The 15,442-nt window shown below is 30.9% G+C and overlaps 1 protein-coding gene and 1 long non-coding RNA gene across 3 annotated transcripts; both read right to left on the bottom strand.

Annotated features, from left to right (window-relative positions):
• Window positions 1-305: 305 nt before the first annotated feature.
• LOC136063320 (protein REVEILLE 3-like) lies at window positions 306-6,309 on the bottom strand. The gene is made up of 4 exons (XM_065763515.1): window positions 5,958-6,309; window positions 5,620-5,677; window positions 4,777-4,920; window positions 306-389 (listed from the first exon to the last, which is right to left on the bottom strand). The coding sequence occupies exons 1-4, from the start codon at window positions 6,209-6,211 to the stop codon at window positions 306-308; spliced, it is 540 nt and encodes a 179-aa protein (XP_065619587.1). The 5' UTR covers window positions 6,212-6,309.
• A 4,790-nt stretch (window positions 6,310-11,099) lies between these two features.
• On the bottom strand, window positions 11,100-12,695 carry LOC136063326 (uncharacterized). 2 transcript variants are annotated; one of them, XR_010625015.1, is made up of 4 exons: window positions 12,366-12,695; window positions 12,176-12,262; window positions 11,571-11,618; window positions 11,100-11,436 (listed from the first exon to the last, which is right to left on the bottom strand). It is a non-coding gene; the product is annotated as an uncharacterized LOC136063326 (long non-coding RNA). The 2 variants fall into 2 exon arrangements; XR_010625016.1 differs by having other exon boundaries at window positions 12,370-12,695.
• Window positions 12,696-15,442: the final 2,747 nt, after the last annotated feature.

Below are 15,442 nucleotides of genomic sequence, written 5' to 3'. Positions count from 1 at the left end.
AACATTCAAATCATATCATGTAAATAATGCGGAAAAGTAAATAACACAACAATATGATAACCTAGGAAAACCAAACCGGTAAAAAACCTAGGGAGAATTTAACCTAGCTATCTTCAAGGTAAAACATATCCATTATGAAAGAATTAAAGTTTGTACAATAGAACTTATATAACTAACATTCTATTGCTACCTTGTGTAGAAAACTTACTACCACGATCACGTGACAGTTCTGAGTTTACAGACTACTTCTTTTTTTGATCCACTACAACCACAAGTTCTCTTACTTGTGATATTCTTTAAGTTCTTTAAGCAGCAACTGAAACGATCACCAAGCTCTTGATAAGAATCTTGATCTTGATAACCCTAAATGTGTATGAAGGTAAACACCCCTAGATCTCACAAGAGATTCAACACACGGCACATCAAAGACTTCTAAAACATAATTAGGGTTTTTCCTTTTATACTTTGAGTAAACCATAAAACCCTACATGGCACATGGGTTTGGGCTTGGGCTTAGTTGGAAAATTCTGCAGAAAAAGTAATATGCACGAGGTTCGATTGATCAAGCCTAATTTTTGATCTATCGAGCCTTGCAGATTTAGACAAATAAATCCTGCAATTACTTGATTCCAACTTTACAAATAAACACACTTTGAGTAGCCTAAATCTAAACTCTAAGTTTTGATCATGGTTGCCAACACATTACAATTTAAAGTTCTAATACATTTAGTTCCTAAAGTCTTAGAACCTAACAACACCCTGAAATAATATAATTTGGGTTTTGTCCAAAAATGAAAATTGAGATAATTTGAGTAAAATTATTTATTTGTTTTTGTATAGATATAATTGAATTTCATATTCAAGTAATAGTCAAATTATAATGACATCCTTTGTGATGTCCCATGTTTGAGGTTCAAATCCCATGCCTCCCCCACCATCTATATATCTAAAAAAAAATTGATTTGAATTTTACACCCCAAAATATTATGATTTGGATTTTGTTCCTTAATGTTATATGCCATTTGGATCAGCATCCCCTCTGTCAATTTCTTGTTGATGTGTTTGTTAAGTGACACATCAACTTGTCATGTATACTAATTAAACCAATTAAACTTGACACGTCTTTAACTAATCCATGTAATTAACTAAACTTAAAAACCTTTAAAATAATTAAAATGTCTTTAAAATCTATTAAACTAAGTAAATTATATTTTTTACATTTTAACATTTTATCACATGAACAAATTAAAAGGATATAATACATACATGACGTGATGAACAAATTGAAAGGATATTACTTATGATTAATAAAATTTAAGGATGTTATACATTACTTTTTATAATTATATAAAATTTTCTTTTATACAAGAAAATTATATATATACACACACACACACCACGAGAACAGCTTAGTAGTGATTTTAATCCAAGTAAACTTCACCAAGTGATTGATTAATTCAATTAAAATTGCAATCACAATGAATAAGACAGTAAATTACAATGCGCACACACAAAGACAAGATGTGATTACGAAGAGAAACTCTTAAGAGACAAAAACTCACTGGGATTAGCCAGTAAATAGGATCTACTTTGAAAATAGTTTCAATACATAACAATTATCCTGAACAATACACTGATATAGAGTGGTACAAAAAATTTTCATTCCCCTAACCACTCCAAAACAATCTTTGGTAAATTATTGACTCTGTGCTTTGTCCAAAAAATATGAGATAATGGATAAATTTGAAAATTGAGTTATGTTAGAGATACTACAAATTTTATTACAAATATTTAAAAAACTAATGTGTCACCAATTACCAAAAAACAATTCAAACCTTATATATATATATATATATATAATCATGCCAAAACAATCTCCAATACAGTATTGACTCCCATGCTTTATTCCAAAAATATGAGATATTGAGATAATGAATATAATTGAAAATTGAGTTATGTTGAAAATACTAAAAAATTTATTACAACAATTTTAAAAATTAATATGTCAACAATGATAATTAAGGGAGGATGAATCTGAACCATGAATATCTTCATTGGAAACACCAAATTTTCCAACTAATTAAGTTACAAGACTCTTAGCCAAAGATTTATTTATTAAGTGGTTGAAGTCCATCAATTACATTCATCGTTATCAATTTGTAAGGTATATGTAATAAAATTTATAATAATATTAGCTTTTTTCTTCATTACACACTCAAAGAGTCAAAATGTTTGGACATAGGTGACAATATCCTATGCATTTTCCTTCTCCCATCATGTGCAAATCTTTGTTTCTTTGGGGACTTCAAGACCTCTCTGTGGGTCATGAATAAGTCATACTCGCTATCCCTAGCCTTATGAGCTTTTTGCTTCACTAGTGCATCATTTATGGGCTTCCACATGTCAACCATGCACGTCTTTTATCCATGGGAACCTCACACTTTATCATTGCCTCATTGCCTAGCACCATTAACAATACTCCTTTGCTGGGCTATTTTGCACACCACCATGAGGTATGATACCACTTGTTGGGAGATAAATACATTGAGAAGACCTCTTAAGTAGTTAATGTAATATACAAAAACACACTTAGCCCAAAAGGCCTAAGGTCAATGAGTATAAGGTCAACTATATTATATTAACCACTCATTCTTCTCACATTATTCAATTTGAGATTTCACTCACACATCATATACTATATAATAAAATTGAGTTTAGAATCGTGGTTGCGCCAAGTGGCTACACCATATTGTAGAAATGTTTTTAGATTTTTAGATTTTAAAAAATATATAATTTTTTTCCTATAATTTCTAAATTGATAAATATTTAATTTAATTACAATTCAAATTCTTTATCTGTCTATCTAATCCTTATTTATTACCATACTACACATAAAAGAAAACATATATAATACAAATAAAAAAATATATATAATTTTTCTTCTCCTATAATTTCTAAGTAGATAATATTTTAATTTAATTACAATTCAAATTCTTTATCTATCCATCTAATTCTTATTTACTTACTATACTAGTGTGGTTGCGCCAAGTGGCTGCACCATATTGCAAAAAAAAAAAAAAAATTAGATTTTTAGACTTTTAAAAAAATATATAATTTTTCTTTCCTATAATCTCTAAGGTGATAAATATCTTAATTTAATTACAATTCAAATTCTTCATCTGATTCATCTAATCCTTATCTATATATCTATATATATAATAATATGTAAAATTAAGAGAAAATCCAATTAGATTTCAAATTAGAATTCAATTAGAATCAAATTTTGCGCCACGTGTCTCATCTAATCTATGTTTTTAAATTTTGTGCCGAGTGAGTTTATTCAATATAAAAAGGATTTCAATTAGAGTTTATTTTTGCGACATGTGTCCCATCTAATTTAAGTTTTTAAATTTTTGTACCAAATGATTTAATTTAGTGTAAAAAAAAAAAAAAAATGAGAAGTCCAATATAAGTAAACCATAAAAAAACATAATTTTTGAATGATTTTCTATTTATGAGCCTTTTTTTTTTTTTTTGTAGAACTAAAAATAATTCAAGTTTATAAGTCATCTATATGTGTGTGTGTGTGTGTGTGTGTGTGTGTGTGTGTGTAAATATTAATATTAATAAGTAAAGCTGAGAGAAAATCCAATTAGATTTTAAATTGGAATTCAATTAAGCACCACTTGAGAGTTCATAAGGGAAGAGAAGGGAACAGAATGTATTTAAGTAAGGAAAAATAATAGAAAAGAATGAAATGGAATGGAATTAAATAACCTTGATTGGATGTTTTAAAATAAAGGAATGAAAATGAATGGAATGTAAGTAATCTTGTTTGGGAGCAGTATGGAGGGAATGGAATAGAATCATTTTATGAAAATATTACTATTAAACCCCTATTTTAAAATAAAGAGTTGAATATATAGGGGTATTTTGGGAGTTTTAGTAAAAAAAATCATTAAATCTAATTTCATTCTCTCCCATTCCTCCCAATTTTGGATGGAATGAAAATTTGAGGATTTAAGGGAATAGAGAGGAATGAGTGTTCTCTCCTACCCATTCCATTCCCTCCCACTTAAACTCCTAAATAAGGGAATGGAAGAATATTATAAAATGATTCTTTTCATTCTTTTCTATTCCATTCCATTCCCTCATTCCAAGTGAGGCCTTAAAGTCTAATTTTGCGTCATGTCCCATCTAATCAAAATTTTAAATTTTTGAACCAAATTAGTTAGTTCAGTGTAAAAATTATATATCAATTAGAGTTTAATTTTATGGCAAGTGTTCCATCTAAACGAAATTTTTTAATTTTTGTTCTAAATGAGTTAATTTAGAGTAGAAAACGACGAGTCCAATATATATAAATCATAAAAAATATAATCACATATCTAACACGATATATAAAATTAGAGGAAGAGAGAGTTTGAATGATTTTATATTTTAGAGTTTAAATGATTTTTTTTATATAATTTGGAATCAAATGTGGAATTATATCATAAATATCTATTCAAGTAAGTTATTGTGTACAAAAACTAAAGAGTCAAGAATTAATGAACATAAAAATATTTTTTTAAATGAACAATTTACATTTTCTACCTAATAACATTCTTACAAGACTTTTTAAAGAGTTAAAAAAAATTATAAGAATTGAAAGTTCAAAATGCGTGTAAAGCACCTTTGAACGTTTAGACCCCAAAATACAAAATATCAATTCAAGCTTATTATCAAACAATTAATGTGCGAAACATGAACATAAGCTAAACACAGAATTGATACACAATCTAAGCCAATTATAATCACATCCACAGGCTTTCTGAGGATACGGATGAGCTGCTTTTCTCTTTGGTCGAGGGGTGGTACATGTTCACTCGCTCCACTTTTCTGAACCTTCAGAAAGTACTTCTGTGCATGGCTACGTATCTGACAAAAGAATATATATAATAAGCAAAAGAATACAAGCAACCCTCAGATTTTGAACTCAAATATCTTCAGAAATGTGTAGTTCACAAGCTGTTAGAATGAGCCAAATTAATATATATATATATATAGCACATGACAACATATGCAAGACCGACCATGCCATGCCATGCCAACAATTACTAGGAGGACAAAACTCAGATATAGTTCCTTAGATATAATACCTTAGCTTCCCAATTGAATTCAACCACGTGGTTACCACATGGTTGAATTTATTGTCCTAATATTGTTTGCATTGTAAGTCAATATTGAATTTAATTAGAGAATGCAAAAAAGAGTACCTAAACCTAACTTTACCTTTACTTTGTAATTCATTTAACGACAATGGAGAAGAAATTACAAGTATCTCATAAATGCCGATAATCACAACTATTTCTCCAACAAATTGGCTTAGTTAAAGACCTTCATCCTCATATTATTCCAGATGTATTAACTTCATTGATGATAATAATAAAGAAAGTTAACTACACACACTGTTACAATGTTACTCCCAAAAGTTTTGCTCATGAGCGATTTTAGTTGTTGAAGTTTAAAGTTTAGATAAGGTGGCCGAACTAAAAACTAACACTGACACTGACACGGTCTATCAAAGCAAAATCGGATTAAAATGCAAATGGGCTAAAATTGAAGCAGTGAAATTACCTGGATAACAGTTTTAGACCCAACAAATGCTTCAATTTTCTTCCAGTCACGATCAAATCTGGAATGAGTCAACAACCAATAAGAACCACAAAAATGGTACGGAAAGGACTCGAATTGTCAAACTATAATAATTAATTAAATATAAATAATAGTTTTCAATTCTGAATTTATGTGTTCAATTAATTATGATCTAGAATCTTCCATTAAAGACCCAAAAAAACAAAAACAAAAACAAAAACTTATTTGATTAATTAAGGCATAGCTAATTGAATAAAAATTGAAGTAAAAAGTGAAAAAAAGAAGTAGTAACACTGACACACACACACACACACACTTACAATTGGAGAGCTTCGAGAAACTTATCGTGCTCTTGCTCCGTCCAGCTTTCTCTAGACTTGGTAATCGTATACGGTTTTCGGATCTTCTTACTCGGATCATCCAACAACGACGCCGTATTATTATTATTATTATTGGTACTAGTTGCAGTAGTAGTAGTAGTAGTAGTTGGCGGTGGCAGAGAATTAAAACCCATATTCATTGGATCGAATAAGTGAAACCCCTGAGCTGCTGGGTTTGGGTTTACAGACAACATATAAGCTCTCTCTTTTTGTAAAACAACACGATGTGTGTTTTTGCTGTGTGTTTCTGTTTTTTCTGGTTTACAAATGATGAAATTGAAAACAAACCGACCTGATGGTGGTGCCTTTTATATAGAAAGGGAAAGAGGAGAGAGAGAGAATGGGTGGTATAGTTTTGGACGGAACTGTCCCTAGCAGCTTCGTAATGGCCGTACACGTGGCTGAGTTAGGTTGACGATTAAGATATATGGTAACTGTGAGTAAGGCAAGTGGCATCCTTGTATACCTATGCTATGGGTTTTTTTTTTTTTGAAACCCCCTATGCTATGGGTTCAGTTCATTTTTAAATTTTAAAAAATAAATATTGGATTCTCTTTTTCAAATTTTAACTAGACTATATGACACTTCCTAGATGGGGTTTAATACATCATGTGGTCATTCTATGGCGAAAATAGCTAACTAATTTTTTTTCTAACTATCTAGTTAGTAGTTTTAGTTTTCAAACTATATTATTTACTAGCATCTCGAGTCTAAAATGGTCGATTTTGGTGTATAAATCGAGTCTCATAGACTCGATTTCCATTGTCTGATATGACATCTTTTTCCACATGGAGACCACTTGGAAATCGAGTCTTAGAGACTCGATTTACAAACCAAAAAAATTTGAAAAAATTTCAAGTCTCCAAGTCTCTCATGTACAAACCAAAATACCAAAAAAAAAAAAAATCAGATCATAGAGAGAGAAAGAATCTAGAAAAAGATCAAGCACAAACACCCATATATGTATTCATCATCATCACAAAAAAAAAAAAAAAAAAAAAAAAAAAAAAAAAAACCAGAAACAGAAGGTCGCGCGTGGCCTGCGTGACTTGGGTCGCGCTACGACCAGGGTCACGCGCGAGCCCTGGGTCGCGTGCGACCCTGGCTGTGCTACGACCCGAGCCGCTTGACCCCTGGGTTGCGCACGACCCTGGTTGCGCTGCGGCCCAGTAGCGCGGGCCTGGGGTTTTTTTTTTTTTTTTGGCTTTCGGCTTCTTTCTTCTTCTTCGGGACTTTTTTTTCTTCTCGCTCTGATTTCTTTTTTGTTTTTTCTTCTTGCTCTGATTTCTTTTTGTTGTATATATGGGCTTAGAAATCGAGTCTCAGAGACTCGATTTCCAGGTGGTCTCCATGTGGAAAAATGCCATATCAGACTATGGAAATCGAGTCTTTGAGACTTGATTTATAGGCCAAAATCGAGTCTCTTAGACTCGAGATGCTAGTAAATAATATAATTTGGAAACTGAACTACTAACTAGATAGTTAGAAAAAAAAAATTAATTACCTATTTTCGCCTCATTCTATCGTATCCCTACCCCCCCCTCCCCATTTTTTTTTTTTTTTAATGTATGGTACCCACCTAAATCTAAATCATTAAATAAATACTTGCCTCTGAGCACGTGTTTACGTGCGTGCGTGCTTAGAGGCTCTTCTATTTTTTGGGTAAGGGTTAATTTAGAACATTTATTATACTTTGAAATTACTACATTTTTCAATCACAAAAAAAAAAAAAAAAAAAACCTAGAGGTGTGATGAGTATTATGCATTAACAGGTGAAATAATTTTTTATCACACATCTAAGTTTTTTTTGTGATTGAAAAATGTAGCAATTTCAAAATATAATAAATGTTCTAAATTAACCCTTACCCAAAAAATAGAAGAGCCTCTGAGCATGCACGTGCTCAGAGGCTAGTACTTAGATAAGTGAGATATATTGGTGGATAATTGAATATTCTTTTAACTACATTGAATAATCTCATTAAAATAAAAAATAAAAATTACATGAGATGATGGGATAAGGATAAATAATAATAATAAAAAAAAAAGGATAAGGATAAGGGCTTTTTCTCATTAAAAAAAAAAAAAGTAAGGTTATAAAAAAAAAAAATCCAACTTAACGTGAAGGAGAGGAGAAAAAAAGGAGAAGAGATCTTGCAAAAAAGATTTTTTTTTAAAAATTTTTTTTTTTACAATGCGATAACAATAATAATTTAAAATGTTGTAAAAATATTATGGACATATCATTTATTTTTTTTTTAAAGGTCAACACCTTCCATTAATCATAATTCAGGGTTACTACATTTTTCGAATCACAAAAATACGTAGATACGTGATACGATTTGTGTGATTTAAATAATTTTTTCATATATAAATCTTATCATATCCCATTTCGCTTATTTGAAATTGGGTATTGTACATTTTAAAGTATAAACATTTTTGTCAAAGTAACAACCTAAAAATTTTCATAAATTATTCCATCAAAAGACCCATCAACCCCAATTGAAAGCATATATTGCTTATGTAAAGCTTACCCACCTAAAAAGGGCTAACACTACAAAAGAGAAAAAACTACAACTACAATATACAGATCACATGAATGAATATAAATCTTTTGTACAATATCTTGTGTTCTACTTTATAATCTACCAATCATAACGTTCTTTGTGTTTGATTTTATTTTTTATTTTATTTTATTTTTATTTTTCCATTTTAAACTTGTCTTCTAGAGCAACACACTCTCTACCTAAATTAAAACATTAGCATTCCATGCCTCAAAATCTTTATAGCCGAACCTGCATCAAATTTTATATTTGTTGGCACTACCAGCTCCATCTACATTGAATCTCCCTCATCACCATAATATTGGGGAAAAAGAACCACAATAGGATTACCAAATCAGAAAATATATAATAGAACATTACTTAANAACTTTACATTTTTGTAGAACTAAAAATAATTCAAGTTTATAAGTCATCTATATGTGTGTGTGTATATATATATATATATATTAATATTAATAAGTAAAGCTGAGAAAAAATCCAATTAAATTTTAAATTGGAATTCAATTAGGCACCACTTGAGAGTTCATAAGGGAAGAGAAGGGAACGTAATGTATTTAAGTAAGGGAAAATAATAGAAAAGAATGAAATGGAATGGAATTAAGTAACCTTGATTGGATGTTTTAAAATAAATGAATAAAAATGAATGGAATGTAAGTAATCTTGTTTGGGAGCAGTATGGAGGGAATGGAATGGAATCATTTTATGAAAATATTACTATTAAACCCCTATTTTAAAATAAAGAGTTGAATATATAGGGGTATTTTGGGTGTTTTAGTAAAAAAAAAAATCATTAAATCTAATTCATTCCCTGCCATTCCTCCCAATTTTAGATGGAATGAAAATTTGAGGATTTAAGGTAATAGAGAGGAATGAGTGTTCCCTCCTACCCATTCTATTCCCTCCCACTTAAACTCCCAAACAAGGGAAATGAAGAATATTATAAAATGATTCTTTTCATTCTTTTCTATTCCATTCTATTCCCTCATTCCAAGCGAGGCCTTAAAGTCTAATTTTGCGCCATGTGTCCCATCTAATCAAAATTTTAAATTTTTGAACCAAATTAGTTAGTTCAGCGTAAAAATTATATATCAATTAGAGTTTAATTTTATGGCAAGTGTTCCATCTAATCGAAGTTTTTTAATTTTTGTTCTAAATGAGTTAATTTAGAGTAGAAAACGACGAGTCCAATATATATAAATCACAAAAAATATAATCATATATCTAACACGATATATAAAATTAGAGGAAGAGAGAGTTTGAATGATTTTATATTTTAGAGTTTAAATGATTTTTTTTTTATATAATTTGGAATCAAATGTGGAATTATATCATAAATATCTATTCAAGTAAGTTATTGTGTACAAAAACTAAAGAGTCAAGAATTAATGAACATAAAAATATTTTTTTAAATGAACAATTTACATTTTCTACCTAATAACATTCTTACAAGACTTTTTAAAGAGTTAAAAAAAATTATAAGAATTGAAAGTTCAAAATGCGTGTAAAGCACCTTTGAACGTTTAGACCCCAAAATACAAAATATCAATTCAAGCTTATTATCAAACAATTAATGTGCGAAACATGAACATAAGCTAAACACAGAATTGATACACAATCTAAGCCAATTATAATCACATCCACAGCAGAAAATAAAAGGCAAAGATAAAGGAACAGAGATGCAAACACAAATAAGGGTTAATTTAGAGCATTTATTATAATTTGGGATTACTACATTTTTCCAATTACCAAAAAAAAAAAAAAAAACCTAGGGGTGTGATGAGTATTATGCATTAACAGGTGAAATAATTTTTCATCACACCCCTAGGTTTTTTTTTTGTGATTGGAAAATGTAGTAATCTCAAAATATAATACATGCTCTAAATTAACCCTTACCCAAAAAATAGAAGTGCCTCTGAGCACGCGTGTGAGCGCGTGCTCAGAGGCTAGTACTTAGATAAGTGAGATATGTTGGTGGATAATTGAATATTCTTTTAACTACATTGAATAATCTCATTAAAACAAAAAATAAAAATTACATGAGATGATGGGATAAGGATAATGATTTTTTTTAAAAAAAAAGGGGGATAAGGATAAGGGTTTTTTCTCATTAAAAAAAAAAAGTAAGGTTTAAAAAAAAAAAATCCAACTTAACGTGAAAGAGAGGGGAAAAAAAAGAGATCTTGCAAAAGAGTTTTTATTTTTTATTTTTTATGATGCGATAACGATAATAATTTAAAATGTTGTGAAAATGTTATAGACATATCATTTCTCTTTTTTTAAAGGTCAACACCTTCCATTAATCATAATTCAGGGTTACTACATTTTTCAAATCACAAAAATACGTAGATATATGATAAGATTTATGTGATTTAAATAATTTTTTCGTATATAAATCTTATCATATCCCATTTCGCTTATTTGAAATTGGATATTGTACATTTTAATGTATAAACATTCCTGTCAAAGTAACAACCTAACAATTTTCATAAATTATTCCATCAAAAGACCCATCAATCCCAATTGAAAGCATATATTTCTTATGTAAAGCTTACCCATCTAAAAAGGGCCAACACTACAAAAGAGAAAAAACCACAACTACAATATAATCACATAAATGAATACAAATCTTTTGTACAATATCTTGTGTTCCACTTTATAATCTACCAATCATAACTTTCTTCCTTTTTTTTCATTTTAAACTTGACATATCTATCTTCTAGAGCAACACACTCTCTACCTAAATTAAAACATTAGCATTCCATGCCTCAAAATCTTTATAGCCGAACCTGCATCAAATTTTATATATTTGTTGGCACTACCACCTCCATCTACATTGAATCTCTCTCACCACCATAATACTGGGGAAAAAGAACCACAATAGGATTACCAAATCAGAAAATATATAATAAAACATTACTTAAGTGAAAAAATAAATCAGATATAGGATTAGGCTAGTGAATTTATTGAAATAAATAAATTCATTAAAACTTACACACTTGGTAAATTCCTTTGTGGACGCCCATCACAGGTAATTCAATTCCTACAAATCATATATAGCCTTAGGTGAAGGATCCTTATACCACAAATTTATATGATTACAGTAAATTAGTAATAACATAAAAGATTTTAAAATGTTTTCTCAAGACACAAACTTTGTGCCAAGTATCAATTCAACACAATTTGGGTATATGCCTTCGGCCATTGAAGTCCCAAAATAATTGGAAATATAAATAATATAAATGAAAATTACATCAAATCACAATCAAAATTTAATCTATACGAAAATGTTTAATGTCTTTTTTTTTTTTTTTTTGAGGGTGAAAATGTTTAATGTCTTAGACTTTAGTTTCAAAATAGATTATTGTTAGGTCTATAGATGAAGATGGTTTCAACACCATTTATTTCATTTTGTTTCTGAAAAAGAAAAAGAAAAAACATTTTGTAATACATACTTCCAAATCTAAAATTAAATTCAATTGGCAGTGGTACTAACTACTAATAACAAAGCACAACTTTCCGTGTCTGATTTAATGCTCACCCATTAAAATAAAATATAAATAAATAAACAAAGAAGAAGAAAGAAAGATTGATGCTCACCCATTGAAGAAGAACCAATTGATGCCTGCCGGTGATTAATCTAGTCAAATGTTCTAAACATGAACAGTTTGATTTTTATAGCAGTATCTATCCGCTCGAAAAAAAAAAAAAAAAAAAAGTAAAAAGTAAATTGTGGAATGAAAGACAAAAAAAAAAAAGTCATCAATCCTTCAAGAGAAATTGGCATTACATACTGGTACTTCAGCCTTTGATGTATCCATTCTTGAACAACTTTTAATTGCTACACTTAGTACCGGGCTTTCATTCCATTTCTTGGGTTTTGTTTTGATTTGGTTCGATCAAAACAATCACAAAATATGTGGTAATACTAATAGAGGCCAGGTAATAACTTAAAATTTAAGCATATCTTCAAATTTCCTCAGCCAATAGTGCACATAGTTCAGACTCTCAGTGGCCATCGAATGAGGAGAAGAAGGAATAAAGATTGCAGAATAGGGGAGTGATGAATAAAGAAAAAGGAAAAGTTTTTGTGAAAAGACCCAAACTGAAGATGATTCTGACAGGGGAAAAAACTGAAAGGCAAGTGGCAAGTAATTTGAAAACGTGTATTAGGCAGTTGTGAATATAGGAGTAGATAGATTAAAAAAAAAAAAAAAAAAACAAAGGGGAAAAAAAAAAAAACTGTGCGTAATTTTTTATTTTTTTAAAAAGAAAAACTGTTTGTTGGTGAACTGTTTTTCATTTATTTTAGATCTAACTAAATTTTAGATTTTTTTTTAATTAGGAATTTTACCTGTCTAATGGGAGTGTGTTCCTATTTTGTAGATAGTATTTTACGTGGAAGTTAAATAAGCATTTTTACCAAGTTTTGCCCCTACTTAAGCATATGCTGTAGGGGTATTTTGGAACAAAAAAAATCCGGTCCAAACAGGTGCAGCCCCTTAAATAGTGTATAGATAAAATAAAATAAAATAAAAACAGCAACGTGTATTATTAAAAAAAAAATGCAACAACATAGTGTAATCTAATCCTTCTCAAATTCTTCATCTAATCCATTTAATCCTGATATATAAAAATAATAATAATAAAAATAAATAAAAATTAGCAACATGTATTATAAAAATAAAAATAAAAATGTGCATATACACACACATGTAGCGTGATTTTTACTTTTGATTATATAATTGTAATTCATTTAGCTATAATTTTTTTAATAAAATTATACATTTTATGAGTTTATACTCACGGGACTTAAACTTCAAGTTTTAGTGTCTTCTCTCATGCTTTTAAGGACAAAAATTAAATTCTCATGTGAGTCTCTCTACTTCAAAATTTTATATATTTAGTAATTTAGATTGTTCTTAATTATTGAATTGTGGTTTCCACTTAAATATGATTTCAATTGTTACTTTTGATAGTTTTTAATTATTAAATTCAAGTTTTAATCATTTAAATACATGTGATTAATTGAGCCTTATAGTTCAAAGTATTATTGAAAATCATTTTATATATATTTTTAGGTATTTTTACCATCTTCCATTCAATTATATATATATATATATATTGTAAGGACCCAATGAATTTGTGGCGCAGACCCACTTAGAATAATGAGTTGTGCCTTTCCACCCTGGCCCAAACCAATTGAATTTGTAAGAGGAGGGAACTAACAACAACAGAGGGCTTTGCCCAAGGACAGTTACAAGGAAAAATAAGATTTGTATTTAGAAACAAATGAGTATCAGGCTCCTCCCCAATTCTCCCGATGAGACAAAGCTTGTATAAAAAGTAATACTATTCACTCTCATCTCTCAATGTTCTTCCTTCTGTTTTTCTTTTCCCTTTCTTTCAACCTCTTTTCCAGTGCTCCCTCCTTGTCTTATATACCTCTACCTCTATCACATCTCCACCATCCATTTCTACCTAACCTCCCTCCCTTTTTGACACTTGTTTCCTTTCACATCTGAAGAAGATGGTGGAAGGAGTCTGCTTAGCTGTGGCATACACTGCTCAGGTCACTTCCTCATTAATGTGGATGATAAAGCTGTTGTTTATCATTTAATGCAGACGCAACAGGCTACACTAGACCAGACGTTTCCCTACTGCCTACTGACTTCCACTCTCTTTAGACTCCAACTCCCATTTAGAATACTATAAAGTACCACGGCTCATTTCTTCTCTTCCCCAAGCGGATTCCTTCCTCGAGCCCTCAACTTGCAGCATCCCCAACCAATGTTTCAACCCTTCGACTTCATCCTCGTTCCTCAGGCTCCCACAATAGCCCCTTAAAACGTTCGCTATTTGTTTACGAGACAAAAGTAAAGTTTTAGTCTCACAGGTAAAATACGCATGTGCCATATGCATTCCCACGTATCAATGTCCTTTCACCTGTCTTTTACACGCTCCTGGTGCTTCGAAATCCACGATCTCACATTTATGGCGCTAGGCAGCTGCTTGTCTCCCCACGTTCTACGGCTTGATCAAGATCCCACGGTCCTCATTTCCCCTTATTTATGGGCAGGAATTTTACCGCTCACCTTTTCACTCCTATAAAAGGAGGACTCGGAGCTAGCTGAAGCTCATTTTGAACATTTCGCAATCTAAGTTGAAGAAAAAAGCTCCCGAGGAGAACCTTTCACACTTACTCATAGGTGTGTTGATTTCTTGATTCCTTCTTTTTGCATAATTTTTAACACTTCACCTCTCAAAATACCACGGGTAGATATGCTAGGTTAGTGGACACAGCTGAGGCTAGGGCGACCTTTAGGGCTCAATATAAAATTCCCAACAGTGTTGAAATCCAACACTGTGAGGAAGGTGAGTTGCTGGTCTTAAACAGACCTCCCGAGTCCATGGTTATTCCTATGATCACTTTCATCGAAGGCGGGATAGAGCTTCCTATGGGGACGGTAACTAGGGATTACCTTATAAATTATAGGTTAACCCCGACCCAATATTCTCCAAATATTTTTAGGATCCTTGGGTATGTAGATGCAATAAACTGTAGAATGGGGACTAACCTCACCTGGCATGATGTAAATTGGGTATATAACTGCTAGAAAGGGGAAAAAACAAAATACTACATGAAGTGTAGGATCCCCGCAGTTAGGTTAATTTCCTGCCTGCCTGACTTGAGCAAAGGCATGGACGAGGATTTCCTCATTGTCTCAGGAGGATGGCACGATAAGATACACTGCCCCACCCAGGAAAGGGAACCAGGTAGCACTCTCGAGGACCGGATACACTGCCATCTTTTACACAGACGGCGCCAATTATAAGGATCCAATGAATTTGTGGCCCAGACCCATT

This window comes from Quercus suber, unplaced genomic scaffold (genome assembly GCF_002906115.3).
Source record: "Quercus suber isolate HL8 unplaced genomic scaffold, Cork oak 2.0 scaffold_511, whole genome shotgun sequence".
Lineage (NCBI taxonomy): Eukaryota > Viridiplantae > Streptophyta > Magnoliopsida > Fagales > Fagaceae > Quercus > Quercus suber.
This window is presented reverse-complemented; position numbering and strand designations above follow the sequence as displayed.

Bases quoted from the DNA above. Each gene is read 5' to 3' on its own strand.
- LOC136063320 (XM_065763515.1), bottom strand. From the start codon at position 6,211: ATGTTGTCTGTAAACCCAAACCCAGCAGCTCAGGGGTTTCACTTATTC. The intron at 5,678-5,957 runs GTAAGTGTGTGT...GACTCATTCCAG, and splicing joins TTTCTCGAAGCTCTCCAATT to ATTTGATCGTGACTGGAAGA. The intron at 390-4,776 runs GTATCAATTCTG...TGTGAGATCTAG, and splicing joins TTATAATTGGCTTAGATTGT to GGGTGTTTACCTTCATACAC.